Source organism: Lacerta agilis, chromosome 7 (genome assembly GCF_009819535.1).
Source record: "Lacerta agilis isolate rLacAgi1 chromosome 7, rLacAgi1.pri, whole genome shotgun sequence".
Taxonomy (NCBI): Eukaryota; Metazoa; Chordata; class Lepidosauria; order Squamata; family Lacertidae; genus Lacerta; species Lacerta agilis.
Window position 1 is genome coordinate 77475914 of NC_046318.1, and position 18844 is coordinate 77494757.

General features: G+C 46.2%; 1 protein-coding gene across 2 annotated transcripts in view; it reads right to left on the reverse strand.

The window, feature by feature from the left end:
* ZFAT (zinc finger and AT-hook domain containing) overlaps positions 1 to 18844 on the reverse strand; it is a 72040-nt gene that overhangs the window by 15346 nt on the left and 37850 nt on the right. For both annotated transcript variants that reach the window (XM_033155890.1, XM_033155891.1), the window contains exons 8-12: positions 17375 to 17462; positions 15672 to 15821; positions 10648 to 10821; positions 8028 to 8116; positions 3135 to 3273 (exon numbers count right to left, since the gene is read on the reverse strand). In XM_033155890.1, the coding sequence (XP_033011781.1) occupies positions 3135 to 3273; positions 8028 to 8116; positions 10648 to 10821; positions 15672 to 15821; positions 17375 to 17462 (640 nt within the window). The remainder of the gene's footprint in view (positions 1 to 3134; positions 3274 to 8027; positions 8117 to 10647; positions 10822 to 15671; positions 15822 to 17374; positions 17463 to 18844) is intronic.

Genomic DNA, 18844 nt, shown 5'->3' on the forward strand with positions numbered 1-18844 from the left:
CTATCTGCAGCTTCCCACGGCGAACCTCCTTTGGCTTCTTACGGTCCTTGAGTTTAAGCTACAGCATCAGGACACCCATAGGGAAACTTACTGGAAAATACTTCCATTAAGTACTTTTCTTACTAGAACTACATGGAACTGCATGCCCTGGGCTATTTCCTTATCAATGCTTACAGCTGCAGATCCTTACAGTTTGCCTTTTAAAAACGCAGGAAAGTTTAAGCAGCAAAATAATTAATAGGTTTTGCTGCATGGAGCAGCTCCCGCTTGAAAAAACAAAACCGCTTTGCTTCACTGGGCAAATCTGGCTGAAGTCTACAACCTATATTCTCGCCACAGTACCTTCTTTTTGGTGACAGGGATGCCATGTGGTTGGCTGTCTTTGAAGGGTATTTTAGAGATAGCTGGGATGCCCAGGCCCTGTTGTTAGTTCATTTTATCTATAATTATAGTGGAGTGGCTGGATGCAGAGGAGTGGGGGGGGGGGCTGCCAGCTGGGGAACCCCCAAGGGAATCCCCAGGGGAAGAAGATTCAGAGCCGGGGGGGGGGGGTCAGTGGAAGAATGGCGATGAGTGGTCAGAGGGAACAGACTGGGAGGAGGAAGGGTCGCAAGCAGAAGAAGTGATGGGATTTGGTGAAGAAGAAGTAGAAGAGTTTGGATTTGATATCCTGCTTTATCACTACCCAAAGGAGTCTCAAAGCGGCTAACATTCTCCTTCCCCTTCCTCCCCCACAACAAACACTCTGTGAGGTGAGTGGGGCTGAGAGACCTCAAAGAAGTGTGACTAGCCCAAGGTCACCCATTGCGATGCTTTTGTCCAGGGGTTGGCAAGGCTTACTGGGCATGGGCCGGATCACTCCCACGGAGATTGTCCATGGGCTGGACCAGCGCAGTACGATGCTGGAAATTGCATCTGGGCATGTCCACAGCGCCAAAAATCCCTTCTGCGCATGCCCATACGCCAAAAATCGCGCCTGTGCAGAAGCGATTTCCAGCATCTGGGCATCCGCGGAGGCGATTTCTGGAGCCGCAGAAGACAGTCCCCACGCTGCACTGGTTTAGTGCAGCACACAGGGATTTGCCGAGCGGGCGGCTCAGTTTAGGGGTGGCTCGTGGGCCACTTCCGGCCCATGGGCCTTAGGTTGCCAATCCCTGCTTTTGTCCTCCAGCTCCCATATTTGCAACAATGGAAGGGGGAGGGCAGACAGCATTTATTCTGGCTGCATTTGGCTTGTGTCACTGTTTCTCTGTTGTTGGAACATGGGTTAGCACTTCCGATAAATGTGAATTCTTTGCAGACTTTTTTTTTATAAGCTAAGAAACAAGAAAAGAATAATTTGGAAATGCTTTTTAGAAATGTCACGCTTGGGAGAATGATGTTTTATTCATTATCTGCAGCGGCTGTGCTAGTCTGGCATCTATTCTACTATAAAAAAGCGAATTTTGAAATCCCTGCAAGATGCTTTTTAAGGAGGGGGAAAGTTCTGCATTTTGTCATTCAGTATGGGGATAAACACTTGGAAACCATCAAAAATAAAACAAGGGAGTCAACTTCCACAAACAGCCCAGCATCTCCCAACAAAAGGCAATCAAATTTGGCTTCCTTTTAATTCCCCACTTGCAGTAGCGTTACATGCTTTTCAATGTCCTGAATCCTTGAATCCATTTCATACTTCAGAAGCTATCAGGACTGGGCTATCAGATTTCCAACTGCACAGCAGCAAAATGTCCCTTAAGAGTGCAGTGTGCACATCTCTTGCAGTTGCATCCAGATATTATGGTGTTCGGCAAAACCCACTTTTAATTAGATAGGGCCCAGAGTAGTGAAAAGAGTCCTCTCGAATTCCTCTCTCTCCCTGCTTCCTCTTTTATCTTCCCAGGCTCTAGTGAATATCAAAACAACAACAACAACAAAAAATACCTCATATAGCAGGAAGGACTGAAAAATGCTCAGGCACCTACTCTGATGCTCAGCTGGTTATTTGGCAGTGAGCTGAGCCGATTGCAGTGGAACTGAGAAATGTATGCAGGAACCAAGCGGAAGAGAAGAATACTTTGTGGGAGGAACGCTAGGCGTTTAACCTAGTAGGATTTGACCCACAGGCCGGTTTCACAAGTGACACAGAAGAGAACTGGCTAGGTTAAGAATGTAAGAAGATGGCCTGCTGAATCGGGTCAAAGGCTCATCTCTAGGTGGGCTTCCCCTTCCCCACAGTAAGAAGACTGTCCTGAAGCAATGAGCAGAATGTTAGGCTTGCTTGCTCCATCAGATGCAGTTCATCAAATCAAAGCTGCCATCCTGTGAAGCTGTTTCCGCGGAAATAAACAGGAGTTCCAAGGGGTGTGTCCGACCATGTCCATCTGTGGACAGAGAGCTACTGAATCCAGGGGATGCTTCTGTGAGATGAAAGGGGGGTGCATGCTGATTTCTGCATATCTCCCCTTTCTCCTGCTGCCCCCTGCACTGTTCCTAAATGTCCCCTACCTCTCTTGAGCTGGGGAAGGGCGGGGGGGGGGGGGGAGAGCTGCAGAGGGAAGGGAAAAATCGGCGAAAATGGCCTCCCCCTCCCATTCTATAATAACAGATGCCTTCTGCTGAGCCAGAGACTGATGGACAGGGAGGGACACAACTGAATACAACCCCAGGTAAATGCATTCAGGATTGGAGGTGCCAATTCCGATCACAGCTGCACAGCCACTTTTCAAAATGTAAAAAAAAAAAAAAGCGTAACTGGGAAAAAATAACCTTTTCTCAAATAAAGCAACAGCTTTCTTCCTTTAAAAGTGCCTTTGGCATCATTCCCATTAAGAAAGAGCCAAGAACGTGTTCTGTAGGAATTTAAACCTGGGCCGATCCACAAGAGGATGTTGGCTTCCCTCCAGCTTTCATTCATGTGGATTTTCAATTCGTACATACCGGTAAGGCTTGCTACAGGTTTTTTCTTTCAGGGAAGTGATGACAGTGTCTCTCTCACACACAAACACACACACACCCGGGAAGACAAAATCCCATCACTGTCCACCACTGAAAAGCTAAGCCTTCCGCAGCATATTCCCTGCAAAAGAAATTTAATTGTGTCTTAATTCAAAGGAGTATTTTTTGTGCGACAGTTTCAAAATAAGACAGGTCACCTTGCTGGAGAAGGGCTTCGGCAGCAAGCTCTCCAGAGCCAGCATTAACATACTCTTCATTGGGATGCTTTCTGTTGTAATGTCTCTTCAGAGAACCAGATATGTTGCAGGAATAATGGCAGTGTGCACACCGGAAAGGCTGCAGAAGGAGAAAGGAAATGAATTAGCCGTATCTGTTTCCTGTCTTCATAACTTTACAGAAGACCCACGCTTTCTGGTTTAAGAAACAGCAAGGCTCAAATCTATCTCAACATGTACGTTAGCAAGCTAATTTGTTCCATTAGGTAACGCTTCTAGAGCAACACATGCAAACCAATGCCTTATCTCCAGCTGTATTACATTTTTATGCCTTGCAAAGTTTCACAATAAGGCAGAAATTCGTTGGCACCGAACAGCTCCACGAAGTATTTATGTGTCGTGGCTGCTGAGTCCTGGTCTCCTCCATAAAAAGATGGATTGGCAAAGCAAGCTAGCATCACTCACTCTGAAGTTACAAAACAAAAAAAAAAACCCACAACTGCAGAATTTTCAGCTACTCAATAAATTACACTGCATTAAAATTAATGCCCTGTACTAATTTAGTGACATGCTTCTCCAAGCAGATGAGAGGAACGCAGAAATGACTAGCAAAAGAAATTGATGGGGGGGGGGGAGAGACACATGCAAAGGTTGTTCACAACTCTGCACATATAAATTGCAAATATCCCAACTGGACATTCAGTGGAATTCCTCAGCCTCGTGCACAAGAAGAGTGTGGCGCAAGGACGGAGCATCTGCTCAGCATTCAGGCTTTCAGCTCCCTATATCCACATCCCTCGTGATGAAAAAATGTAAGACAAACACTCTCCATCCCTGTTTTGCATGTGACTGGGACAGGCAAGTGAGAAAACAAACATGGTTGCCCCGGTTACATCTTCTCTGGCCCTCCCTAGAGCAGTGGCGCGATCTTCACTGACGTAGCATGTCCTCTAATTGGCTGGTGGACCGTTTCCTCTGTATGTTTGGCTGAATGTCTCCCTGCGATGAACAAGGCCTGAAGTAAGGAAGACGAGACCTCTCTGTTCCTGTCTCCTCAAATTATACACTACAGTGGTACCTCCAGCTACGAACGGGATCCGTTCCAGAGGCCCGGCCGTATCCTGAAGATTTTGTAACCGGAGGACTGTTTCTGTGCATGCGCGAGCACCAAACCCACTTCCGGGTTTGCCGCATTCACAACCCAAAGATTACGTTACCCGAAGGTAATGTAACCTGAGAGTCCACTGTATTTCTGTACAGTTTCTTGTTTTCAAGACTTTCTTCTCCAGACTCCATCTGCACTGTTTAAGTGACTTTCCTAGCAATGCTGAGGGGAAGTCAGTGACAATGAGAAGAGAAGAATGCGATATGGTCAACTTACCGATCAGTATACTGGTTTCCACTGCAAAAAAATTCATTGCCTGGGAACTATGAAAGCTCAGAAATACTATTTTTCCCTGACCAAACAGAGGCACTCAGTCTCCAGAGCTAGTCCAGTTAGAACTGCGTCGTACACTTTGCAAAAAATTAATCACTTCACAAAAATCAATCAGTACAGATGTCCTACAAAGTTTCCTTTAGAGACCTCAAATAAATCCATGTAAATAGGTTTCCTGACTAGAATATTGAACATAACAAGGCATTAACATTCCTGAAACACGTTTCGGGTGCACAACAATGCTGAGAAGCAGTTGTTCATATTCCCATTTTAACAATGGGGGATTGAGGCTGAAAGGTAATTGGGGTAAGGAAGGAGTTTCAGTCACTTCTCTTTACTAGGTCATATCAGAAAACAGCTCCTTGTGCATGTGGTCAGGACTCAGTAGTCCTATCAGAAAAAATATAGTTGGCTCTGTGGAGTTTTCACACGCACAAAAGGCTTAAAAAACTGAGAAATATGAACACTGCAACAATAAAATCTGTCTGTCTTTCAGTGTGTATCCTGCAAAATGTGTGTGGAAAGGAACTTTCAATATCTTCAAAAGGCTATTTCTTACAGTCGCAACACTGCCTATTATTGAAATATCATAGCTGCCTGCTTGGCTATTTAACAATAAAAACTGCTTCGACCTTTAAATGGTCTAAAGGTCATAAAAAAAAATATCTTTTCACCAATTTTGTATTCCAGCTTAGATGCCTTAACAAGAACAAAAAATTCACAGAGCCACTTGCAATGTTACAGTGTGATGGTGATACTGTGATACAGCTTTGGTTTTGGATGTGGGATGTTCTGGTCCAACTCCTCATTCAGGCATGACAACAACAACAACAACAACAACAACAACAACAACAACAACAACAACAACAACATATTTCTTATACCCTGCCCATATAACTGGGTTGCCCCAGCCACTCTGGGCAGCTTCCAGCATAGTAAAAGCGCAGCAAAACTGTCAAATATTTAAAAAATTCCTGATACAGGGTTGCCTCCAGATGTCTTTGGAAAGTTGTGTAGTTGTTTATCTGCTTGATGTTTATCTGTAAGAATCTTCCAATGTAGCTTTAGACATCTTTTAGAGTGCAAATGACCTTCAAAGTTACTGGGAGGCAAACCCAACATTTGGAGAACCTTGAGATACCAAGGTAAGTGGCATGTCTAGCCTTGACCTAAATGTTGGGGAACTTGAGGAGCCGGCAGAGCTCCTTGAATCCAATGCTGAGAATTCCCTTGAGGGGACCTCCAGGTTGATAGCCAATACAGCGGACGCTCGGGTTGTGAATGTGATCCGTGCGGGAGGCGCGTTCGCAACCCACAGCGTCCGTAACCCGCAGCGCCACGTCTGCGCACGCACGTGACGCAATTTGGCGCTTCTGCGCATAGCGCGACTTAGCGCTTCTGCACATGCACCGAAACCCTGAAGTAACCCGTTCCGGCACTTCCAGGTTCGGCGCGCCCGTAACCCGAAAACGTGCAACCCGCAGCGAGTTTTGGGACTACAACTCCCATCATCCCGAGCTAACAGGACAAGTGGTCAGGGATGATGGGAATTGTAGTCTCAAAACATCTGGAGGGCTGCGGTTGCCTAAGCCTGCTTTACTATGTAATTATGGTAAGTTGGAAGCAAGTCCTAACTAAGTTTAATGAGCCTTACTCCCAGCATGTAAGACTGCTTTAATGACTGTTGTAGGAACCCATCGATCCTCTTTATCTTTCTGTACTATTTGACCATTTGTTATTTATTTCCCTCCGAACATTCTTCAAACCGCGCCAAATTCTATTTTAGGATATTTATGCCTAGAAATGTAAAACAGCTGTCATTCTGAAGGGTAGGCTTCTCGATCATACGTGAGCCAAAATTAAGCGGAAGGGTTTCATGCAATTTTAAAATATATATATATAAGCATGAGTTTATTATTTATAATATTGCATTTTTAAGGATGTTGAGGACGCTGGTACAAAGAGAAAAGGAACACAGATGTAGTGAGCAAATAAATAAATACAGAAACGCATATAAGGTCATGGAGAGACCACACGCGGCACAAAGTGAGAGATCGTTAAGTACCTGCTTGGTGTCACAAAGTCCGCGCATACATTTTAATCTCTTTTGTTCAATTTATCACTTGTGATAGCTCAAGGCCATGTTTTAAAAAGAGGGCTTTGGAACCTTTTCCTACACCATGCAATGACTGCCGGGGGCAAATGCCAAATAGGCAGGGAAATATATTTGACTCTCTGAACTGTAGGCTATGTTCCATTCACACTAAAGTAAGAGCTTTCTGCATGTGTGTATACGTGCATGTGCACACACACACACACACACACAGAGAGAGAGAGAGAGAGAGAGAGAGAGAGAGCTAAAGCACTACCACAGAGCCACAGCTGCAACATACATTGAAATCACTATCGTACCACTTTAACAGTCATTGCTCCCCTCCCTGCAAGGAATTCTGGGAGCTGTAGTTTAAGGGTGCTGAGGGTTGTAAAGAGACCCCACCCCACCCCAATCTTCCTCCCAGAGCTACAGCTGCAAGAGCGGCTTGACAATCAGTTATTTCTGGGAAACTCTGCGAGTTGTGTCTCTGCGAAGGGGACTAGGGGTTTCTTAGCAAATCTCGGCTCCCCTGACAAACTACAGTTCCCATGATTCTTTTGGGGAAGACGTGGTTGGTACAACGCTGCTAGCTAGAATTCTTTTTGTAAATATCGGAAGGAAAGAGGAATCCCAAAAATGCAAGCATGGGGAAGGCAAATTGCATAAATATGCAATCCTGGCTACATTAACACACCACAAAAGATGTGTTCTTTTGAATGCCTGAAGAGGGCTAAAATACATCCTAATAACCCATGATAAAATGCACGATCACCATCTAGAATGTAGGTGCTTGGGCTTTGGGGGGTTTGTTTCTGTTGTGAAATGGCAGGTCTTTTGTTTTAATATCCCCAAATGCACAGGTTGTTTTGAGCCACAGATTCGAAAGCTACAGGAGGGTCGAAGTTCAGCCCAGGGGTCTGAGGCTTAAGGGCGGGAAAGTGAAACAAGACTAAGTGGCAGGGGAGAGAAGTGTACAGAAGAGATATCTATCTAATCAGGAGAAACAGATAATCAGCACCCCACACAGTTCTAGACATGCCTGTGCCAGTATGGTTTAACTGCAACCTGTGCAGGCGAAAACAGATGTCATCGTGATGCCAGGTGATTTGGAGGTGGGCAACCCACCTGCCAAACTTGGCCCATGGGAAAGGGTAGAAGATAGAAGTTATAAGGATCTCTCTGGCTCCAGCTTCCCATGCCGATCCAGGGACATCTAAGTCCGGACCCTCTAACCTTGGGCATGGTTTGCTGCAGTATCTCAGGCGTTGCCATGTGCTGCACCCGCAGTAACTGCTTGGCGGCACAGTGGTTCACGCAGCCAAGTCAGCAGCAACCTCCTTACCTTGAACGAAGCATGCTGCTCCATGTGCCTCAGCAGCTGTGGCTTTTGTGCGGCAGTATAATCGCACACTGTGCACTTGAACTGTTTCCCTGAAACAGAAAACCAACCGATTCAGATACAAATGCGTTGTCTCATTTAAGCAGAGGGAAACAGATATGAATCAGCGACTGTCACTTGCTTCAGACATCATTTCCCTGACCCTTAGGATTCAACCCTGCTAGTCCTGAATTTCTGTTTCTATAATGCTGCTTTTATTTGTTTCTGAAGCGGTGATTTAACCTTCTTCATGATACGGTTTTACTGTTACGTTGAGTTTCCATTTACGCATCTTCCTTGATGCGTGCTTGGTTAGTTGCCTTTAGATGGCAACCTTTGAAATCACTTGAATGTGTTCTATTGAGGGGATGAATTTGGGAGAATGAAGTGTCCTGAAGGAGAATCGCCACCTAAGGCAAAACCAGAACGATTTTGCCTCTCTTAAAGTCCACAGTTTCAAAGGTCTTTGAGCAGTCTAAAAGGTTAATTAAATGTGACAAGGGAACATCAATGAATCAGTTCTCCTGTAGGTTTTCATGGGTGGCAAATCAAGTTGGGGCAGCAGCGATAGGTCAGGAGGTGTTTTAATCCTTCCACCACAACATTTTCCTGATCTAAACTACCCTCCCCAAATGTGGTGGGGAATTTAGGCTAGGCAAATGGTGCTGTGGAAAAGGTTATCCCCCTCTTTCTCATAACCCCTTCCCTGTGGCTTCTTTAAGCTTCACAACTTTTTAAAATTGACAATAGATCTCGATCACAGATGCCCTACACCACATCTAGCTTTGCCCCAAGATATTCAAAAGTAAAGCAGGGGAATTTAAAAACTGTATAATTCCTGGTTTATGTACATTGGTATTGACACCTTAGATTCGCAGGACAAAAAACAAACACAAGGGAGTAACAGCCTTTGAATCCTGATGGCATAAAAGAAACTTTAAATAAACCTGAGCATGTCGTAAGTGCTGCAAGCAATTCTCTTCCCGAAAGCCTCTTTTAACATTTCACATCATTTATTTATTTGCTTGACTTTATGCTACACAAGTCTGGACTGCAGAACAGTTTACAGCATTTAAAGCATCTGCCGTGCCTCTCCTTAGATCTAAATCGGTAGCCCTTCTCTCTTCAACTCTCAGCTGTTTGCAAACTGTGGAAGACTCTCAGTATGATGCAAGCGTATTAAAACCTGCACAGAAGTCTGTTTTACTCCAGCTCCTCCTTTATTACGATGACAGAGAATTGCTGTTTGAAATCCTTTCAGCAACAGCTGTCAAAAACTTAAAAGGGAACCCCAAAGTGCAAGTTGAAAAGGCAAATCTATACTAACTTGTCAAGTTTTCTCCTCTAAATTCTAAGTTCTTGATGGATTTCCAGAGCAGCTTATGCATAAGGTTGACAGTTCCCATAAAACACAGTGGAGGGAAAAGGCTTGATGTTTAGAACGTTCACTGTCTAATTGAACTTAGAAGTCATGCTCTGTGCTTCATTAGTTACTGTGAACAGCAATAAACTCGGACAGAAATGCATTCTGTACTGATGTGCCATTCTTGGCAAGAGCAGGGAATAGAAAAACTTTGGACAGGGGACTGCTGAGATTGCAGAAACAGCCTCTCAAGTATGGAAGTGGCTGGCCAGTTGATAGACAGAAAGTGCTAGGGGACTCTTTGGTCTAATCTAGCAATGCAACTCTGACTATTCTTCATGCATATAATGAAACTTGGTACCAAAACACACTGCCAGCATTTAGGCATCTTTACAGAGCGTTGGAAAAGAAACCAAGGTGAGAGGTAACAGTGTGTGAGCAGATCAAATATTAACACTTTGGTGTGTGTTTTTTCGGGGTGTGTGTGTGTTTAGATGCATCATTGGGCAGGTGGTGATATCAAGGGGCCAATTGATTCACTCCATGCACAGGGCTTCTGTGTGGCATGGCGTAGCACAGGTCTTTATCTCCCTTACCACCCACTTGTCAATCACTTGGCATCAGATGGAGTTGGTTGGGACTTCAGAGCACCACTCGGGTCTTGGTGAAGTGCTCTGAAGCCCTGCTGATCGGCTGAGGGTTGAAGCCAGCAGCTATTAGTTGACAAGGGGCCTTGAAGTTACTGCCTTCTTCAGGGATTGGATGCATGATCCGACAGGCCTGGAGTCACTGCCTATCTGCTAATATCCCTGTGCCATGACCCCAGTGCAGCTGAACCCAGCACACTTGCTCTCCATTTCCAATGGGAAATCAGGAGTGCCTTTTAGGACTTCCAGTTGTGCATCAGCAGCCACAACCGTTTGCCCCGCACCTGATGTTATATATCACATCAGCTGTGGGGCATGTGGGCATGGCTTGGGGGAAATGACCTGGCAGGCCAAATCTGAACCCGTGCCAGGCCTTATTAGCCTTGTGGGGCAGAACTCCCCGAACCCCTGGCGCAAGTTTGTATAGGGTTTTCCACGCAAGCCATCCTAACTCCATGCAGCACCACGGCATTGCTCTGAGTCGCTGCTAGCTTGCAATTTCAAACGAGCAACATGATGCAAACCATCGCGGAAGGGCTTTGGGTGGCGTCAGCCCTGATAGGGAGCTACTTGCCATCGGCGGTGTGGAGGAGCTTGTGGCTCTTCAGGGTGCCTTTCGATTTGAACTTCTTCCCGCACATATCGCACAGGTGGGTCTTCTCAGTGCTGTGGCGGTTCATGTGAGCTTTCAGGTTGCTCTTGCTGCGAGTGGCATATTCGCACAGGGAGCATTTGAAAGGCTTGATGCCTGTGCAAAAAAAGAGAGAACCGAAGTGAAGAAAGGGCTGTCTGGAGATGACCGGTTAAAGACTTTGCAGGGTTACAAGGAATGGCCACTTGAAGGCGATGTTCTAGGACTGCTTCAGCCCCCTGAAACTCCATGTTGGGTGATGGTAGAGAATTCTATATGCTCCTAACTGCACACAGGGCCACTAGTATGCAGAATCCTTGCAACAAAGCTGTGCGATCCACAGCAGTGGAGAGTATGCCCGTGCTGCCCAGTGCGGTCGCTTGGGGCATGCCCTGGAGGGGGCAGAGGGTGCCCTCCCGAGCACCACACAGTCCAAGGGAGGAGAGGGGGGAAGGTGCCACCCACTCTCCTCCTGCTTTCCGCTGCCAGGTTAGGCCTGAACCAGTGGCCAGGCACGAGTGCCACAGCCAAGGCCTTGGCTCTGATGAAGGAGCCTGTTGTGGGGGTGCAAACAGGCTGCCTGTTTGTGCCCCCTCACAAAATTGTGCCCAGCCCCCCCCCGCAACGCTACGCCTCTACACTCGGCTTGGAAATGAGTACACAAACTCCTCCCAGTTCTTTCCAATGCATGGAAACAAAATGGATTGTTCCATGTGCTCTAAATACAGCGCCAGAGATCATGTAGGGTTTAGACAGTGCATAGATATGTTAATATGAATAAGAAGTTGGTTGTGAGTCGCTCTGGGTTGCCTTGGGCAAGATAAAGTGACTAACAAATTTAATAAATAATACGTAATAAAATAATAAAAATGAGACGCTCTCTATGAATGAGCCAGCACCTGCTATACAAGGCTTTCAACAAATACTACCCCCCACCCCTTATCTTGGGTGGCACCCACTGGTCCTTAAGGTACCATGGACCCAAGTTAAGGGCCTTGTTCAATGAAGTCTATAACCTTGAAATTGGCCCGGAATGACAGGGGTAATCAGTGCAAGCCTTCAACACTAGAGTTACGTCCTGGTGGTAGTTTGTCTCTACTGACAGTCTTGCTGCAGCTTTTGTTGCACCAGCTGGGGCTTCCAGACCAGGCCTAAGTGTAGCCTCACGTAAGAGCGAATTGCAATAAGCAAGTCTCCCCTATTCCTAGGCAGTAAGGGCAGGGGGTGATGCTGCTGCTGCTGCAATAAAAAGCGAGGGGATGCACAGAGCGATGATGGATGCAAAGGAGCAGGAGAGTTTCAGTTCTTTTCTTCTGCATTGATGGTGGAATATATGAGGCAGAGAGACTGCACTACCTGTATGCGTACACACACACACAAACACAGCTAGGTCATAACATTTTACTTTACTATGTGGAAATAATTTCTGGAGCTTTGAGAATATCCAGGCTTGAAAACAGCAGCCTTTTTGCACGGATGGCGGTAGTAATTTAATTTACCCTTTTGTGCGTGGATATTATCGGGCAGGAATACTCGCTGGACTAACTTGTGATTCATTAATTCAAAAACAAAAGGGATTCGAAATATTAATTACGGAATAACTTTTGACTTATCTGCTGAGGCAGAAAATCGCTAAAACGGGTAGCTTTGAACTAGATGTGCCACAAACAACTGATTTACATAGACTTTGCTGTAGCTCCAATAGAAGATGCAGCAGGAGACTTCAAAAAGATGACTTATGTCAGAGCTCTGCTTTCGGAGTACTAGAGCAACAAAGGGGGGGGGCGAGGTGGAAATATAATGCTTGCCATTTCTCATGTCAAAAATGCTATAAATGAGAAATGCAATAAGTAAAGTTAGCAGTGGGAATTAATGTAGAAGCCCTATGGCAGCAGGGCCTGTGCTAGCCTTTTATTCCTTCTTTAAAAAAATAAAATAAAAATCAGATGGAATATCCTTCCAAGTGATGTTTAATTACAGCATTATGTAAATTGGTCCTAGCAGAGAGTTCACCGGGACAGCAGCATCTGCATTTACCAAAGGTGTGCATGGTATGTTAAAAAACCTATTCTGCCAGGGCTGTAGCTAAATGTACCACCTGGAAGCCAATGGGACTTAATTCTAGCTAAGTGTGTTTATATTAGTAATGTACGGAAGTGAGAGCTGGACCATCAAGAAGGCTGATCGCCGAAGAATTAATGCTTTTGAATTATGGTGCTGGAGGAGACTCCTGAGAGTCCCATGGAATGCAAGAAGATCAAACCTATCCATTCTTAAAGAAATCAGCCCTGAGTGTTCACTAGAAGGACAGATCCTGAAGTTGAGGCTCCAGTACTTTCGCCACCTCATGAGAAGAGAAGACTCCCTAGAAAAGACCCTGATGTTGGGAAAGATGGAGGGCACAAGGAGAAGGGGACGACAGAGGATGAGGTGGTTGGACAGTGTTATCGAAGCTACTAACATGAGTTTGGCAAAACTGCGGGAGGCAGTGAAGGATAGGCGTGCCTGGCGTGCTCTGGTCCATGGGGTCACGAAGAGTCGGACACGACTGAACGACTGAACAAGTGTTTATATTGCAAATCTTACAAGTTGCACCCCTCTCCTGTTGCGACATCTGTGATGCTGCAAAGGTGCTCCTTGCACTGCCTTCAGCAGTGTTTTCCAAACGTGGTTCTCCAGCTGCTTGTGGACTGCAAACCTCATCATCCCTAGCTAGCAGGACCAGTGGTCAGGGGTGATGGAGACTGTAGTCCAAAAACAACTGGAGAACACTGACCTAGAGTAAGCACTTTTCCCTGGATGGTGACTGAGGGGCAGATCATGCACGCAAGTTCATCACCTGATGACTGCAACATCAAGTGACGACTTGCAAGCCTGAATCATCATAGATCTCAGGTTAATTGGCAACCACCTGCTACCTCCTCAAAGTGCAATACTTTCGAACAGAGTCGGCTTACATTTTCAGCTGCCGGTCCTTGCGTTAAGAAATTCTGGGTTGCATTCTACTCAGAATATACCCACTGATGTTAATGGCCCTAAGTTATATCCATCAATTTCAACGGGTCTTCTCTGAGTATGAACAACATTGGCTGTGTAAGGACGCTTAGTGGTTGCTCATGAGTAACGCGTCAAAGCAAAGAACTTCTAAAAACTAAGTTCTTTATTGTGAAAGCTATGTACAGTGGAGCAAAGTTTCAAACGTCCATCTCAATGCTCAGCAGAGTCCAGGAATGAAGTCTTCCGGTTTTTCTTCCAGCAAAAAAGCCGCGGGATTCTAAAACCCCTCCTCCTTCTCCCATGTCCTTCCTGTAACCAACCACGGAGCGTGGGAACCTGACCCCTATCCCCGCTTTCCCTGCGATGCTGAGGCTCTCTGACCCCTTCTGAGCCCCTGCATCGCCTTCCTGGCTCCACCTCTCCTTCCCCGCTTGAGGAATGTGAGCTTCCGCTTGAGGAAGGGGAGGGGGAGCTCGTAAACAGCGGACGTGGATCCCTGTACTCTAAATGCTCCTGCGCCGCCGCCCGCCGCGGGGAGGGGGTTTTCCTGACAGGCTGCAACCCGAAGTGTGAACAGCTTAATGAGCTGATGTTGACAAAAGTACTGGGAAAGCAGCAATTCTTTGCAAATGCCCACAGAACTGGGCTTCCAGGGTGAAGAACCAGGACTGCGAGCCTCAAAGGGAACTTCCAGACCATTGCATTTTCAGGTGGGATTCAAAAGCACCAGCAAATTCAGGTTGCTGATTGGGCAGTCATGTGCAGCAAACCTGCAAAGACTGGACTTTTTGTGGATAAGCAAAGTGATGGGGAAAATGCACTGAGAAGTGTGGGGAGCCACTCATTTTGATGCATCACCATCTAACCTCCCTAACATGCCCTGCAAATCGGAATGAACATTTGTTAAATAGCCAACATACCGTATAACACCGCCCCCATGTGTAAGACAACCCCTACTTTTGGGACGGCAGCAAAAAAAATTAATGGGGGGATTGCCCAGAGTTGTTCAGCTTTCTTTGGGGGGGGGGTCGACACCTGCCCGCAACTGCAAATCGCACACATCGCCACGGCCACCAATCGCCTGCACACTCGCAGCCACAAGCCCACCTGCCCACTCAATTCAACCACAGCCGACTGCATGCACACCTCACCGCTGACGTAAATCGACCGCCCAGTTGCCGCAGCCACAGCCAGTCGTCAGCAGGCCTCGCCGCAGCAACCAATAACACGCCCAATCGCCGCTGCCAATCTCCTGCTGGCTGCTGCCACCAATTGCCCGTCCCCCCTCTGATTTCCGAGCATAAAACGACCCACAATTTTTGCCTATAATTTCTAAGGAAAAAAATATCGTCTTATACACAATATGGCAATCTGCCTGCAAGCAAATCGGGATGGATGCTCTATGAACAGGCTGTCTGGAAGCGGCCTGAGCTTCCTAGAAAATTCTTGTTATGTATCAGCTTGGCAACAAGCGGTAAAATTATGTATCTCTGCAATCAGCCAAGCTTGTGCCAAGCGTATTGCTTTGCTTACCTTTGGACCACATCAGCGAGGCTAAGTGTGTGGGGGGGGGGCATATCTTTTCTTCTGGGCAGCCCAGGAACTCTGTAAACGCTGCCCAGGCTTGTGCCCCGTGGAGGTCACTTTGGTGCTGCTAATGCAGCTGTTTGACTTCACCCTCGGAGGCGCACTCCATTGTCTCTCAAGAAAGATGCCAACAACAGCAACGTGATGAACAGCAGCTGTAAATTAACACCTTCTCCCCCCCCCCAAGCTACCGCCTTCCCTTCTAGGGAAAACACCAGCTGCATGACATGGTCCCTAACCTCAGAGACCCCTCACCCGAAACAGCTGCTATTAAATTGTGTGATGGCATTCCATGTGTCTAGTTGGGCCATAACCAGAGCATCGGCGGGTCAGGAAGTGATCGCAATCTTTAAACAGATAAGTGCTAGCTACGCTGCAGTTACCTTGATGGGCCCAGATGTGACGCTGAAGGTCTGATCCATTCTTCATGAAGTAAAAATTGCAATAGGGGCATTTCACGGCTCGCTTTCCTATCAGCCCTTTTAGCTGAACTCTCCTGCCAACAATCTCGGAGATGGTGTTCATGGAAACCTCTGGAGAGAGGGGATTGGGGGGAAGGAAAAAGCACATGGGGGGGAGTTTTAGCCTTCGGGAAACACATGCCAAAAAACAGAAAACATAATATTTAGATTGCTCCATGCCACGTCATTTCAGTAGGTTTCCTTTTCCTTGTTTTCTCTTCTCCCTCTCTTCGCACCAGCCTTCCAGTGGGGTTGTGCAGTCTTAAAGAAACTGCTTCATTATTTTACAGCTTTTTCAAGGACTGGCCATTGCTTTTGTGTGCTGAGTTGCCTCCATGGTGACTTGCTATTTTTGTGACAAATTAGAGGCTGGTTGCGCCATTGCTGCAGAAATGGTTTTTTGTTTGTTTCTTTTTTCTGGCAGGGAGCACTCTCAGGTGGCCAATACCGAACTGGGCAGCTTCGCTAACCAAACATTTATTAGCTTCAATGCTCTCTGAGAGGCGTATAACATTTGCTTAAGGTTTCACCTGGGATTTCTAGAGGAGCCCGAAATACCCAAGCAGGCAGGTCGTTAACAACGCCAAAAGGCCTGAGAATACAGATGCGAGCCTATAATCAACTAGAAATAATGAAGTGATGGGACCACGTTGCTGAGTCCTAAGAGTGTGTAATAGTCAAGCTAATTGCATGCCTTTTAAAAAGATGCATATGCTGAGTGTATATTGCAGAGTTAGAAGGGAACCAGAGAGTCATCCAGTCCAACTCCCTGCAATGTAGGAATCTCAACTAAAGCATCCATGACAGGTGGCTACCCAACCTCTGCTTAAAAACCTCGAATGGAAATGACCCTGCAGAAGAAGAAGAGGAGGAGGAGTTTGGATTTGATATCCTGCTTTATCAATACCCTAAAGAGTCTCAAAGCAGCTAAACATTCTCCTTTCCCTTCCTCCCCCACAACAAACACTCTGTGAGGTGAGTGGGGCTGAGAGACTTCAAAGAAGTGCGACTAGCCCAAGGTCACCCGGCAGCTGCATGTGGAGGAGCGGAGACGCGAACCTGGTTCACCAGATTATGAGACTACCACTCTTAACCACTACACCACACTGGCCGGGGATCTTGGGGCCTGAGCTGAGAACCTCATGGGCCAAATCCAGATTGCGTGGTCAGGCCTCTCTTCAGAATTAAAAGGGGAACAGGGGTTGGCAATATCACCTCCTGTTACTGGCAGACAGTGTGAAGCCTCTGGATTGGCCAAGCGTCGGGCCTCAGCAGGGACCTGCTTTTGGTTTTTGCCTGCTGATGCAAAGGGAAATGGTCCAGACAGGGAAGCCAAAGGGTAGAGCATGCAGACTGGGTGTAGAGCCAGGGCCAAGAAGAGTTCAAAATAAGGCAAGCAAGGTGAGGTGAGGTGAGGCACCAGGAGTTTGCTGCTGCTGTTGCTACTAATAGCCATGAGCTGCTCAGACTAAGGGACTATCTGTAGGATCAGGACTCTGTAGGGTTGGACCGCTGTTTTCCATATATGATAACCAGCATACACAACACAGCTAAAATCTACTATTGGCCAAACTATTAAGCTACTATTAAGCTACATTTAAGACCATTAATGTGGCTCGTCTTACCTGGGTGGTTTGTCTTTATGTGCGATTTTATAAGTCGGTCTTCGGTAAAAGATTTCTCGCACACAGGGCAGGAATAACTCTTTTTGTCCTTTCGGGGGGGGGGGGAGGAGAGAGAGAGAGAGGAAAGTGTCTGTTATCAGTTCGCTGAGCTGATTGATAAACTCATTACTCGCCGAGTAATATATGGCTCCCAACAAGGTGATAACTGGAAGCCTCGGATGCCAATTTCAGCTGGCGTTATGAAGAGCAAGAGCAGTTATCATGATGAGGTACACCAAAGGAAATACAGAAAATTAGGCTTCGTTACAAAATAGTTTATCTCGGAATGATTTACAGCTTTTGACTTGAAGCGTGCACGCCTGTATGTCTCTGCAAACATGATCTACCTCTCCAACTCATGTACAAGCTGCATATGTGATTCAATGTACGTAGGCAGGATTTTGTTTATTCAATTTATACCCTGCCCATGTACAGGTTCCTGAGTTGACTTTCTGACTGTGGTTTTGATTGCTTCTCTACTTAAAAGTAAAAACCATTCTCTGCACGTACAGCCTTGTGCAAATTAATTGATACAAAGCCTGTTTTCTATCTTACTCATAATCCTGTACTCAAAACAAACGCAAAAAGTCAGTTGGTCATTATGGTGTCAGAAGCCTGCAGCCAATAGAAGGAATGATGCGCTCGCCACAATATATTGAGGTTCTATGAAAGAGAGTTATTCCAGAGCTGGAAAAGAGGTATCCTGACGGTACTGGGATATTGCAGCATGACCTAGCCCCCTGTCACACATCGAAAGTGGTGAAGAAATTCATGACAGAGCAGGAAATACAGGTAATTGATTGGCCAGGGAATTCCCCGGGCGTAAATCCCCTTGAGAATTTGTGGGATATATGCAAAAGTTGCCTCCGTGCTGTAGACTGTACGACTATGGAGAAGCTCATTCAGGTGCTGATTCAAGTGTGGTACAGGGATCCGAAAATCAACAGGTACTGTTCAAAACTAGTAGACTGCATGCCAAACCATGTTAAAATGCTGCTTAAAAATAGCAGAGGTCATATCCAAAACAAAATAAAATAAAAAAATTCCTTCCAGTAGCACCTTAGAGACCACCTAAGTTTGTTCTTGGTATGAGCTTTCGTGTGCATGCACACTTCTTCACACGAAAGCTCATACCAAGAACAGACTTAGTTGGTCTCCAAGGTGCTACTGGAAGGAATTATTTTACAGTGGTGCCTCGCTAGACAAAAATAATTCATTCTGTGAGTGTCTTTGTAGAGCGAATTATTCATCTAGTGAAGCACCAATGCAAACCGCTAGTTTTCACGACGGAAAAAAAAATCGTCTTGCGAGGCAGCCCCATTGACTTTTTCGTCTTGCGGGGCAGCCTTCCGCTAGCGAATGCCATTCGTCTAGCGAGTTTTTCGTCTAGCGAGGCATTCGTCTAGCGGGGCACCACTGTATTTTCTTTTG